The following is a 13,897-nucleotide window of genomic DNA, read 5'->3' as shown; positions in this document are numbered from 1 at the left end:
TATTCAAATAAGTTATTTCAAGGACGCCATATACTTCCCTTTTACAAAGTCTTGGTGTTGTTTTGGGGCTCTACTAGAACAGGTTTTCATGCTTGAATGTTCAAAAAACACATTATTTTCCCTCATATTCTCCATTGTTGCGGCTCCTCTCTTCCCAGTCTGTCAGTAACGCTCTGTTTACTTCCTGTCTCTATGAAGCCCCTCCTTCTGTAAAGCACACTGTGCTCTGATTGGTCGGCTGGAGCAGTTTGTTGTGATCTGAGTCCGATAATGAAAATGTGAAAAAACATTTCCATTCTGGATTGACCAGAAGTTTTTGAAGAAGAGTTTGTTTCACTGTTTTTATTAATTTTGAGGAATACTGAATCTGTTTTTGTGCAAGTGAGATGAGTAAATGCCTGTCCTCATATCTACAATAACCATCATGTTCACACACATTTTACTCACGATTCCTCTCAACATGAGGACAGGAGAGCTGTCAGTCATAACATGGGAAAACAGAGGAACTTGCATTACTTATTTGAAGAAAGATGTTTTGTTGTATATGTAAAAGTAATGCTTTACTTTAGGTAATCTGATTATAATCTTGCATTATTTGTAAAGCGTAACCGCCACTGATTGTGCCGTGGAAGAAAACTCAAGACTACAATGGAGGCGTTTCAGGAGTTCAGAAACTGATATAGAGAAGAACTCCCGCTGGAGGGACTTTGTAACTTTGCAGATCTTTTTCATGCTCAAACAGCAACATTACACACTAAAGAGAGTTGATCATGGAAAAAAGCATGAAAGGTTGCTGCCAATAATTTCAGTTAAACTTTGTCTTCTCTCCTTATTGAGATTTACTCAGCTGACACTGACTTTTGGCTCTACTGACTGCTGTTGGATTGTCATTGTCTTTGCTGGTGATTTGAGAGTAATAGACACCACTGAAGTTTCTTTATTTGTGTGTATAGCCGCGTTTCCACCGCAGGAACTAGGAACTTTGGGCTGGTACTCGGCAGTGTTGGGAAAGTTCACTTTCTACATTAACTAGTTCAAAGTTCAGTTCACAAATTTTAAAATGAACTAGTTCAGTTCATAGTTCACAGTTTCAAAAATGACCTACATGCTGCTTTTTGTTCTGATTTTAGTGATGAGTCGTTCATGAATCCATTCATTGCGTCTGTCACGTGACAAATGAACGAAAGACTCGAAAGGTAAAGTAATTATTTATGTTCCCTGTAAACGATTTTTGACTGCATTAAAATGATTAAATAATTCAGAATATGATCAAGATTGTAAGTGGATGTGTTCGGGGAATTTGCCAGTTAATAGTATAACATTTAAAGCCCCTTAAATGAACGAAATGACTCGGGAAAAAGATTTGTTCATTTTGATGAACGATGAACAGGAGAGTCGGTCGACACTGGCGGCGGGTGTTGCCAGATTGTGTGTTTTTTCCGCTACATATTAAGGCCGTTTACGGGGAGTTTTAGCCGGTTTTTGCCTGGAAGGCTCTATAGAAATCTGGCACCCTATTGAACGAAGTTAAACTGAGAGAGCGTGCCGTTCACCGACACCAGAATGAACGAGTTCACAGTAACGTTCATCAGGCAGTAATACAATACGTTCAGTTCACGTTCGCCCAAAATATGAACGAGTTCATGAACTATCGTTCAATGAACGCGTTCAGGCACAACACTGGTACTCGGTGTGTTTACACCGCAGGAATCAGGGTCTAAATGAAGTACCGGGTAAATATTTCTCCCTCAGAAAGTCCCTGCTGGCGAGGTAGTACTTTTTCAAAGTTCAGGAACTTTCGGGGGCGGGACTTGTGTGCTGAACATGCTGATTGGTTGTGTTCACGCCGCATTTTGATTGGATGACTCAACGCAGCATTCTATTTTAACCGCCATTTTAAAAAATCTATTGCGGTTCGTGGCTTCATGGCTACATACTCTTCCCGGTACTTTAGACCGCGGTATAAACGCAGAAAGCAACCGGTCTGGGGCAAAACAAGTTCCTGGGACAAATTGTTCCGGGTAATTTCGGTGGAAACGCAGGTTATGTGTGGTCTATTGTTTGGGTGAGATCAGGTTTAGATGCTCTTGTTTAAAGTTAATTGCGAGGTGAAGAGGACTCCGTATGTTCCTCGTTAATGATAAATCCAGCGGTGATCACGGGAGGCGTGCAATTCTGCGAAAAGACAGAAACAAGGGACTGGGATCTTTATTAATCCAATTCATCAAACCAACAGCGTATTCCTTTACATTCTCACCATGCGGGAAAATCACCACGGTGTCTTAAAGGTGGTAAGAAAGGCAAACCACAAATGAGATTTCCCTTAGACATCAATAGCTGTTTCCATGGAAGACATGCACATAAACTATGATGGAGAAACATTTGCAGAATAAATCCCTCAATGCACAACAAAAAACTCACGTGATTGGATAAATGGCCTATAATCAAAGTCAAAAGTCAATGTATCTTTATTTGTCTCTCCAAGGAGAAATTTGTTTTGGATGCAAGGAAAAATTGCTACCGAAGAATTAAAACAGAGACAAAACATAGATTAAGGATTCAAACAGTTAAAAGACAAAAAATACATAAAACATTAAAGCTACTCAGAGAGCTGTGCAAATTGCAATCCACCATTTTCTAAAATCTGTTTGAGCAAAAAGAAATATCATATCATGTCCATACATAACATTCAATCACAGATTGGACCAATCGCATCGCTCAGCATCTCAAGTGTTGGTTTGGTCGTTCTGAGTCAAAGTCTGTCATCAAAATGGTTGGGAATAATGACCTCAGAGATGTGTTTTACAAGATAAAACGACTTCTTCTGCAAGTCATTTATGATATATGAAAACAGAGTCATGTGGCTTCCCTGATCGCAGCAAAAAAACAGATATTTTGTGCAAATATCCCAGGAAGTGCCGATCTTCTTCTCTTAAACACATGGGATGTAAACAGTGCTTTATTTTCAAATGTTTTATGCGCATAACTTAAATTTGCAACTTAGACGAGATCAATAGAGAGCAAATGGAGACGGAAATGAAGACCCCCAGTAATTTTAAAAGAGATATCTTATGGATCTTTTAAAGTTGAAACTCTTATTTTGTCTCCTGAGCCGCCTCAAAGCAATACAGTTTTCCTCAAATGGAAAAGGAAATCAAAATCTAAATCGTTACTCTGCCCTGGAGCATTCTGGGAAAAGGCTATAGCTGCCAAACGAGTCTGTTTAACGATCCTGCGGCTCTTTTTCGTGCTGGTGTAACCTTTCTCAGCAGCATGAGACGGGCCGCCCGCGTGATCCCACGGTCCGTTGCAGACACTTGGCTGTTATTGACACCCTCCTGGAGTGGATCAGAAACTCCCGCAGACACGAGTTCCTCAGAGTCCTCACATAACATCATGAAGCTGCCGTAGGAAAGCAGATGTGGCCAAAACAATGAGAGAAAGCACACTTGTTAATTTCACATAACCAGTGTACTGTAAAACAATTACCGTTATTTTACGGTAAAATACTGTAAAAATGCTATGGTGCAAAACTGTTAATTGGTTAAAAGAAAGTTTCTGTACTATATATATGCTAAATAACTGTGATGGATCTAACCATACATTTAATGTAAATTTAAAGTATGTCTATAAAACCTAAAATGTTGCTACCGTACTTTTTACGGTAAATTTCTGGCAACCACAGCTACCGTTTTTTAAAATAATAATAATACATTTAATTTTTATAGCGCTTTTCTAGACACTCAAAGACGCTTTACAGTTATTGGTTTACATCGATTAAAAAAAAATCGGTTGATTTTTACCGTAATTCTTTTTACAGTAGGTTTTGGTGCAGTTATAACACAACAATCTGCAGTTAATGGGTTGCTCTTGATGAAACCAGAACTAGAGAAACATTTGCGATCAGATACGCGAGATGTGATTGAATGCGGATGTGCATCGCAGTGGATCAGCATTAGGCCTGTTCAGAGGTTGCATTGCCTCTCATTGCTGGACACCTGCCAATCTGAACTCTTTGTATCATTCGCCGCTGTTCTTTTTATGTTTTCTTTGCTGTATCTAAGGCAAAGTGGTCCTTACTGTGAGAAACTGCGTTGTATACTAATCTTGTAGAGTGTCTTCTACACATGTGTGACAGAAATCTGCCAGCTGTTCTCAGGCTGAGTTTATGATTGCAATCAAAAGACTTTTCGTAACTCATGAGAAATGAGCAGTGTTATTGGTGTTTATGCCATGCTCTAGTAAAGCATTAATTAATCTGGTTTAATATTTAGGGTTAGTGTTCCAGTCACTAAACCTATTATGCAATACTAATAATAATAGTAATAAATGATTTAGAAAGCACCATTAGATTAATGGAAACACTCTTGCCGATGTCATAGAATGTCAAGTGTGACGGAGCGAAAACATTCACATTTATACACCACTAATTCCTGTACGGTTGTATTTTTGGGCTAAAAAATTGTTTTGCAAAAGGAAATAGATAGATAGATAGATGGATGGATGGAGGGATGGATGGATGGATGGATGGATGGATGGATGGATGGATGGATGGATAGATAGATTCACCCTTTTGCGCCTATTAAGGAGTTCACACACACACACACACACACACACACACACACACTCTTGTGCTATTGTGCCGTAATGGTCGACGGATGTCCGATGTCTTGGCGTTTGGCCAATTTCACAGGGAAAGCGAAAGGTTTCTCATTAATCCGTCTGATACTGTGGAACAATTACATCTGAGCATCGGTTGATGAGTTAACTCACCCGCACTGGAGCTCTCGTTACTGCCTTCAGACACCACACACACACACACACACTGCATTAACTGCTGGCCAGTGTGTGATAATGAACACAGCGCTGGCCAATTATGACGAGAGAATGGAAAGAAGTGTTCGGAGGTCCAGAAAAGACCTTTTAAAAGTGTGAAGGGTGTGAAGAGTGCATGTGTGTGAGCAACAGGTGAAATGCTAGTGCACTGCATACTGCATACTAATGTCTAATGGAATGTTGCATAGAATTATTCAATGAGTAAGATGTTTCACAAGCATTTCACAAAATTGCATTAATGAGAGGCGTTTACAGTTTCCATAATTTACTTTTTGCCAAACCTGCAAATGGACTTTGTAATAAATAAAAAAAGATTAATAAATATTTCTTACATGCCATAAACTTTATTTATAGCAACACCCTAGCAACCACCCCAAATACCTTAGCAACATCCTAGCTACCACCATGAGTACCCTAGCAATTACACAACAACACCCTAGCAACCACCTTGAGTAACCTAGCAACCACCCCAAGTACCCTAGCAACCACATAGCAACACCTTAGCAACTACCACAAATACCTTAGCAACCACATAGCAACACCCTAGCAACCACCTCAAACTGGGATAATAAAGTAATGGCAGTCGCTCTGCATACAATGTTTTCTTCTGTCTTTTTTCCCCTTCTCTTTTCTGGGTGGGGGTGGGGGGGTGTCATTGCAAACGCTAGGATTAGTATGCCGTGTTCATAAGTGTGCACACAGAAGCGTTTGGAGAGAAGAGAGGCCACAGAAGCGGTAAATGGAAGTTGATACGAAGGCAGACGTCCAACTTCGAGCCTCACACTGCCTGCAGCTCCGCCACAATTACCCCCGCTCCAGTGCTTCCCTACATACGCTTATTTTTAGATTAGTGTTTTGGAGATGGACGGAGCGGGAAGTGAGATCGTGGAAGTGTGCATTCAGACGAGCTGTGGGGAAAAAAGGGATGATAATTGTGTTGTGTAAAACAAATCCCCTTGTAAGTCGAGGCGGCGTGACGGTGAATCTTAAAACGGAGAGCGGCAGCCGGATCTGCCGTTTAACTCCGTAACAGAGATCTCTCCTCTTCTCAAATCATCCTGCGCTGAAATAATACAGGAACGGCCTTAGGAGGTGTATCATATCATGCTCACAGAAAGACATTCTCAGAGACAGGCTATACTGAGAGGAAAGGCAGTTTGGCAACCCACTAGCATTGTACTGTGTGTCGCTCAAGTATGTGTGCATTTGCATACTTGTGTGAAATATATTCCTGGGGGTTGTTCAAATTCCTGTGGGTAACACTTAACTCATTAGCTAACATTAGTTAATGTATTAACTAACATGAACTAACAATGAGCAATACATTTGTTAATATATTAGTTCATCTTTGTTCATGTTAGTTGATACAAATACATTGTTAGTTCACAGTACCTAATGTTAACAAATACAATTTTTGATTTTAATAATGAATTAGTAAATGTTGAAATTAATATTAGCCTAACTAAGATTAATAAATGTTGAAGTAGTGTTGTTCATTCTTAGATCATGTAAACTAAGAGTTAGATAAGTCCATACACACCCTTCTCATCTCCGTGCGTGCTGTAACTCTGTCTGACGCACCCACGTTAGCCTAGCTTAGCACAAAGACTGGAGGTAAATGGCTCCAGCTAGCATACTGCTCCCAATAAGTGTAAAGTTCCCAGTATGTATACGGTTAGAAGATGGCTGTGTCTCATGTGACCTTGTTATTTGTACACGCTGTGACTATACAAATCACAACATGTAAATAGGAAAATGTTGGCGTTATTTTGTCACTTATTGGGAGCAGTATGCTAGCTGGAGCCATTTACCTCCAGTCTTTGTGCTAAGCTAGGCTAGCGGTGAGTGCGTCAGACAGAGTTACGGCACGCACGGAGATGAGAAGGGTGTGTATGGACTTATCTAACTCTGGGGGATACGGTGAATAAGCTAAAGTCCCCAAAAAGTCGGCGTGTTCCTTTAACAAATACAACCTTTGATTTTGATAATTTAAGTAAATGTTGAAATTAATACTAACTAAGATGAATAAATGCTGAAGTATTGTTCATTCTTAGTTCATGTAAACTAAGGTAGTTAACTCTAATGAATCTTATTGTAAAGTGTAACCAAAAGGTGTAGTAGTAGTAACAGTGATTTTTGCTGACAGAAGAAGATGTAAGGGTTGGCAGAAAGGTTAATCCCACGAGTGGTCCATAGTTGCGTCTGTCTGGTCTCCTGTAATCCTCAATTTCCCGCTGCCCCGGTCCTCCTGGAACGCCAAGCTTTGATCAATATCAGCGGATAAACTCAGTAAGTCGCTTCGTCTTCTGTGCCACTATCCTCTCCCATCAGGACCGTTTTCTTATGCACGGATTATGTTGCTAGATTAATAACGAAAGAATCTATCAACACGCGCACTGGCTTATTTACTTACGTAGGCTTGAGAAAGCCAAACACGTTTCTTCTTCCTCTGAGAATACATTTACTCCTCCTAGAGCTTTAACTCTACAACCACCAAACTCGCCTCAGACCTTCAAACTGTTCTGACGCGCATTGCTATATCTTTTCTAACTGATCTGACTTTGGAAACTCCCGTATCGGACTTCCGAACAATCACAAATTCCCATAGACTTTCATTGAGGGGGGTCAAAAACTCTAATAGAGTATTTAAGTTGTCTATCACTCGCAAAGTATAACAACTAGCCTAGAACAACATGTTAAAAAATGCACGCAACATGATAAATCATGCTAGCAACATGCAAAAACGTGTTAGCAATGTGCTAATTTATGCTTGCAACATGGTTGCAATTTGCTGATTCATGGTAACAACATGATAAATCATGATAGAAACATGCTAAAACATGTAAGCAATGTGTGAATTCATGCTAGCAATTTGTTAATTCATGCTAACAACATGCTAAATCATGATAGAAACATGCAAAAAATGTTAGCATTGTGCTAATTCGTGCTAACAACATATTAAATCATGATAGAAACAAGCAAAAATATGTTAACAATGTGTTTATTCATGCTAGCAACATGGTTTCAATTTGTAAATTCATGCTAACAACATGTTAAATCATGATAGAAACATGCAAAAACATGTTAGCAATGTGCTAATTAATGCTAACAACATGTTAAACCATGATAGAAACAAGTAAAAACATGTTAGCAATGTGCTAATTAATGCTAACAACATATTAAACCATGATAGAAACAAGTAAAAACATGTTAGCAATGTGCTAATTAATACTAACAACAAGACATGTCAACAATGTGCTAATTCATGCTAACAACATGCTAAATCATGCTAGAAATGTGCAAAAGACATGTTTGCAATGTGCTAATTTATGATAGTATATCTATTTATATGCCTGTCTGTCTGTCTGTCTGTCTGTCTGTCTGTCTGTCTGTCTGTCTGTCTGTCTGTCTGTCTGTCTGTCTGTCTGTCTGTCTGTCTTTCTGTCTGTCTGTCTGTCTGTCTGTCTGTCTGTTTTCTAATAGACTGTATTGCTTTCAAAATTGTCTTTAAGCCTTAACTATTTTAAACTTTAAACTACTTCAAACCGAAAACCTTCAAACTTTCTGGTCAGTCTTCCTCAAGCCAACACACTTGTTTGTCTTGACAAACTTTTTAATCTAGTGTTGATTTGCAGTGACAACAAGCTCGCGTTGATCCTGAGAGAGACGTAACCACCTTTGCCACGCGGGCAATGATGTTTGCACGCAAGATATTTAAAGACGATGGATGTCGTATCTCACAGGCAGCTCTCACATGCACAGCAAACACAAAACACTCACTGTCTTGGGTTTGCAGAAAGAAGCGGTATTTTCCTTCACTTGATGTCTCCTTAAATAAAAGAACAGAGCTGTCTGGATGCTCGCTGCTCAAGCGCTTGTCGAATCTGGCTCATTATATTCAATGAAAATATTGCTTCCGGAGGCTTTGCCCTCCTCAGCTCTCACTTTCCTTCATGGTGGGCGAATCAAAGGGGGTTTTGTGTATATAGATGCCGCGACTGAGGTCCGACTGAGGTCCTCTTACGCCTGAGCTCCAGACAAACGGTCCCAAGAGCCGCTGTAATGAGGAAGACGATGGCGATGGGACTGAAGAAAGTCGTAGAAAAGAGATTCGGCTAATCAGTGGAGAATCTCGGATACAAATGAGAATCTAAATGCAGATCGAAAGCAAACAAAAATAGAAACATCTTATTAGTGATGGTTGCACGATTCTTTCAGGGGTGTAGCAGCTTTTGGGAGGGAATCGTTTTTCACTTGGCTGAAGTAAGGAAATAATTGTAGCCGGAAGCGTACATTTCTATTTTATGTAGCATAGCTTTAGCAGTGGACTAACTTAACTATGCTGTGGCTTTTTTGTTAGACTTTCATCAAATCAGTTAACATTGTAAATATTCATAAGCAAAGCTAATAATACTGTAAATTGTGTCTCTCTCACTTTTCAGATTGTTCTAATATGATCCAAACTTCAGTCCCATGTTTGGGAATAAGATGAATGCAACCTGAAATTGTGTTTTTCACATGGGCAGTAATCATAATATTATAAACATAATATTACAAAACAAAATATTTGTTTTGAAGGGGTAAAAGTCTCATAAAACATAGCCATCTATTATTAATCTAAGATAATGTTCTTCATAAATACTTCATAAATTGTGTGATTAATTGCCCTTGGGATGTTTTCAAATGTTGGATTTCAAATATTATCAGTTTACAAAAAAGTAATTATTTCCATCCCTTGTAGACTTTATAACTGGTTTGTATGAGTTTAAAGCACTATGTTCATTTTTGTGTGAGTTTTTCTATCAAGGGTATGCATGAAGACATTCAACTTTTAGATTTACTGGCCTGTTAGATTGTTTTATGTTTTTAATTTGGTATATTTGAGGAGATGTGGTTGGCTGGTTGTGTTTCAGGGCCCCGGGGACAGAGTTCCTGAGATTTGTTAAAGTGTACTGCTTTTCTTAAGCAATTAAATTGCCACATTATTGTCTTTCTTAAGGCACTTGTTTGTGTAGTTTCATAGATCCAGTCTGTTTGCAGTCTTCTAGGGTTTTTGATCAGGTTGTTTAGTAAGTTAAACGGTTTGAGGTTCTCACAGATTGTTGCACTGTGTTCATCAGTTTGAAGAAGATGGATTTACTGATGATCCTCTGAGATTCAGATATCGGGCTCAAATTTTTGTTCATGTTTGCCAGAATGAGAAGCAAATCGGATCTTTGGTCACAGGGAATTTGCTGTCTCATCGTAAACCTACGTGTCCTTGCGTGTTTTTCTGAAGCCAGGACATCTGATGGTCAAAGTGCCCTTATCAAATCCTGAAACTAATAACAACCTTTCCAAAAGTCGAGGGCATGTACAAATGTTAAAACTTTCTTAGGACATTTTGATTTGCTTAGTACAAGTGAACGTATAGGCGCTGACATTTTCCATGCATTTTTTCTGCTTTTTTCACTTGAAAGGTGAACTTTCAGCCCAGACCTCCATTAGTTATACAGAAACTTTGGCGCACAATACAGAAAGATAAAAAAATCTTAATAATTCAATTTTACCATGTACAGTGTGGTCCACATTGACAAAATGGGATTTAACATGTACATTTGGTAAAGCTTTACTTAAATGCATTATTAAAGTATTTGAATGCTTTAATTATGCCTTGTAATGCAACATGCATTGTATAATCTCATGAATAATTGTAACCACAGTTATAATACTTACTATATCTATTCACTGCTACACCTTTAGAAAGTATAATGCATTAAAACACAATACAACCAATTTCAGATGCAACAAGGAATATGCAAATGTTATAATGCATTTAAGCTTTGGTTATACTTATTTATGAACAGCTATAATGCATTATAACACACTTTATGAATACCTTTAAAATGCATTATACATAAAGGTTTTAAGTAAAGAGTTACCTTAAAGTTTAACCTGGAAATAAACAAAGGTTGAGGACTTTGAAGAAAGTAAAATTTGCTCTTTGGATCATAATCATAATCGATTCAATAATCAACATTTGTCATGAAAATATTTGTGTTATGTTTGAAAAATGTCAATTTGACATTTAGTTCATTAATTTGATCTCAAAGCGCTTTTCAAAATGCAGGTTCGAATTCAAGTTTGAGCTAAACAACCAAACCAAGTGTCAAAACACCATCATTGGATGTAGAGGTCAGGTGGTATTTCTAAGACACTCACCTCAGGGAAAGTTCACTGATTTTATGACCTTTCCACCTTCTCACCTCCTCACAAGGTTGCAATGATCCTTGCATGTACAGCAGAAAGCTGCATGTATTATTTACACCGTGACACCCGATCCTGAACACTGTCCTGCAACGCAGCGGGTTTTGTGGAGCTGCGAGAATGTGTAAATGTGTAAATATTTTAATATCTTAAAGAGGACCTATTATGCCCTTTTACAAAGTCTATTTTTATGCTCTAGAACAGGTTTTCAATGTTCAAAAAACACATTTCCCATATTCTCCATTGTTGCGGCTCCTCTCTTCCCAGTCTGTCAGTAATGCTCTGTTTACTTCCTGTCTCTATGAATCTCCTCCTTCTGAAAAGCACACTGTGCTCTGATTGGTCGGCTGGAGTGGTGTGTTGTGATTGGTCAAGGGAAATGCCCCGCCCCTTACCATAACCTCCAGTTTCAACACACTACTAACCAACTCAACCAGGCCCCGCCCCTTTATTCTGCATATTAATTATTTAAATGAGGAATATTGTGACGTGTTCATCCCGGAAGAAACTCAAGACTACAATGGAGGCGTTTCAGGAGTTCAGAAACACTGACACTGATATGGAGTATAAGTATAATCTCTTTCTGATGAAGAGAAGTCAGGCATTTTCAACTGAAGATCCAGTTATGACACTTTAAATAAATATTTCAAGGTTAAAACATGACAATTGAAACATGCACAGATGAATAATTCACAATTTTTTAGGAAACAGACATGGTGAGTTTTTATTTCACGCTGACTTCGGTGCCTCCTTCAACAGTGTGTGGGTGGGGGAATTGTGAATATGATTTTTGTGATTTATTTGTCCACGAAACTAAAAAAAAACGTGCACCTAACAAGCTCCTCAACTGTTTTACAGGAAGTGCAGGGACTCCGGTGGTCTTCAACCAGAACGGAGACGCGCCGGGACGATACGACATCTTCCAGTATCAGATCACCAACAAATCGACAGCGGAGTACAAAGTGATCGGCCAGTGGACAAACAAACTGCATCTTAATGTGAGCGAAGAGCCTTTTCTGGTCCTCATGCTGAAATCCACCCATGCATTCATGCATCCAGTATATTTCCAGAGCATAATGATGTACGCATGTTCAGATAAGATACATTCAAGCATAAATGTTTGTTGGAAATCTCATCTTTGCTGATGATGCATGTGACATGAATACTCTCGGGCCTTCATTAGTCAACGGGATGGAAGATAAGCTTGTAATGTCTGGCTGCGAAACTAAATTAATGGAGCCAGAAACGAGTGGTGTGTTCATGGCTAGGAGTTTTTCAGGAGGTGACGGAGAATCACAGCTCCTCTGGGTGTGTGGGAGGGGAAGTGGTCGCTTTACAGAACTGTGATCCAGCCCCTTGTACTTCTCTAAATCTCACTTCTTACCTCAGGTATCAAACCCGCCCCTTAAGCGCTTAAACAGATCAGCGCTGGATGTGTTTCCGAGGATGGGAAGCGGAGTTAGGGAGATTTGCATTCAGCTCATTACAGAAAAAAGACTTCGTTAGCCCTGAAAAATTGCGGCTCTTAACATTTCATTTACGGAAAATCATTTTAGCAATTTAACTGTTTACAATGTGTCGTACTGAAAGATGTGGGCCACTTTAAAGGGAAACTATTAATCGCAAACTTTCAATATGTAAAATTGCTGAGGCAGTTATATGCTTTCCACTCAGATGCAAAAGATTGAGGGTGTGTAAAAGTCAAATAAATAAGTCAGATTACTTAGAAAAGTAACTGCACATCTCACAAGTCACACAGTTTGAGGGATTTGATTATTGCGCTGCAACATTTAGCACATGGGGTTAGAGATTACTTCAAATCCCTGAGTAATACTGATGCATGTAAATGGTTAGCGTTGATTCTGACCGCGTTTGAACCTCAAACGCCCTTCTTGTTCCCCATTAGTGTGTCTTCAGGATGAATACAACCGAATTAAACAGCCTAATTGTGAATGGTCAGCGTGGCTTTTGTTTCAGACAGAATGGGAAGAATCAAATGAAGGGATTTGGTCTTTCAATTATTCTTAAATACCCTTCATACCCTTTTATGTGATAAGTCAAATTAAACTTCTGTTCATTAGCAAATTCTGTCTTTTTTCATTTTAATATGTCCCCCTTTTTTTTTTTTTTGCTTCTCTAATTAAAGCCAATCTGTTTTTGCCAGGCGTAATTTGTCTCAGGCATGAATAATTCATTCACAGCCTTCTCTTTGCAGCAGCAACAGTGAGTACCATAGAGCAGAAGTGTAGAGCTGGCCTTATTTGATTGGTCTGGCAAAATCTCGCAATAAAATGTCTTATTCTACGGGGCTGTTGAATGCTTGAATCTGATTGGTTGACGAACATTCAAAAGTGTGTAATAATTTTAGGGAAATGCAGGGCTAAAGTAGTTCCAGCAGGACTTGACCGCATTACAGATCTACATCACTTTGCCAAATAACTTCAGTTATTTCAAAGGTCTTTACAGCCGACAACAGCAAAAGAACCACAACCCACAATGAGACTGAGGGCCCTATCTTACACCCGGCGCAATGCAGCGGCAAGCGGGACGCAAGTATTGTTTGCTAGTTTCAGCCCGACACAGTTATCATTTTCACGCCCTGCGTCACGTTGTTTAAATAGCAAATACATTTGCACCCATTTGTGCGCCCATGGGTGTGCTGGTCTGAAAACGAGGTGTGTTCGGGCGCATTGTTGGCGCGTTGCTATTTTGACCAACTGAACCCTGCTCTAAAGTCAATGGCGCAATATTTTTTTTGTTATTTAAAGAGCACGTTAGTAATGTGCGCCTATAGGCAGGTCCACAACGCGCGTAC

The 13,897-nt window shown here is 39.2% G+C and overlaps 1 protein-coding gene across 4 annotated transcripts in view; it reads left to right on the top strand.

Moving 5' to 3' along the window:
• Nucleotides 1-13,897, top strand: part of grm8a (glutamate receptor, metabotropic 8a) — a 211,615-nt gene that overhangs the window by 170,588 nt on the left and 27,130 nt on the right. For 3 of the 4 annotated variants that reach the window (XM_079622081.1, XM_079622080.1, XM_079622082.1), the window contains one exon: nucleotides 11,941-12,080. In XM_079622081.1, coding sequence (XP_079478207.1) covers nucleotides 11,941-12,080 — 140 coding nt within the window. Of the gene's footprint in view, nucleotides 1-11,940; nucleotides 12,164-13,897 lie in introns of all 4 variants that reach the window. The other variant, XR_013798735.1, reaches the window with a different exon arrangement.

This window comes from Phoxinus phoxinus (assembly GCF_949152265.1).
Source record: "Phoxinus phoxinus genome assembly, chromosome: 9".
In the NCBI taxonomy this organism is placed as follows: domain Eukaryota; kingdom Metazoa; phylum Chordata; class Actinopteri; order Cypriniformes; family Leuciscidae; genus Phoxinus; species Phoxinus phoxinus.
This window is presented reverse-complemented; position numbering and strand designations above follow the sequence as displayed.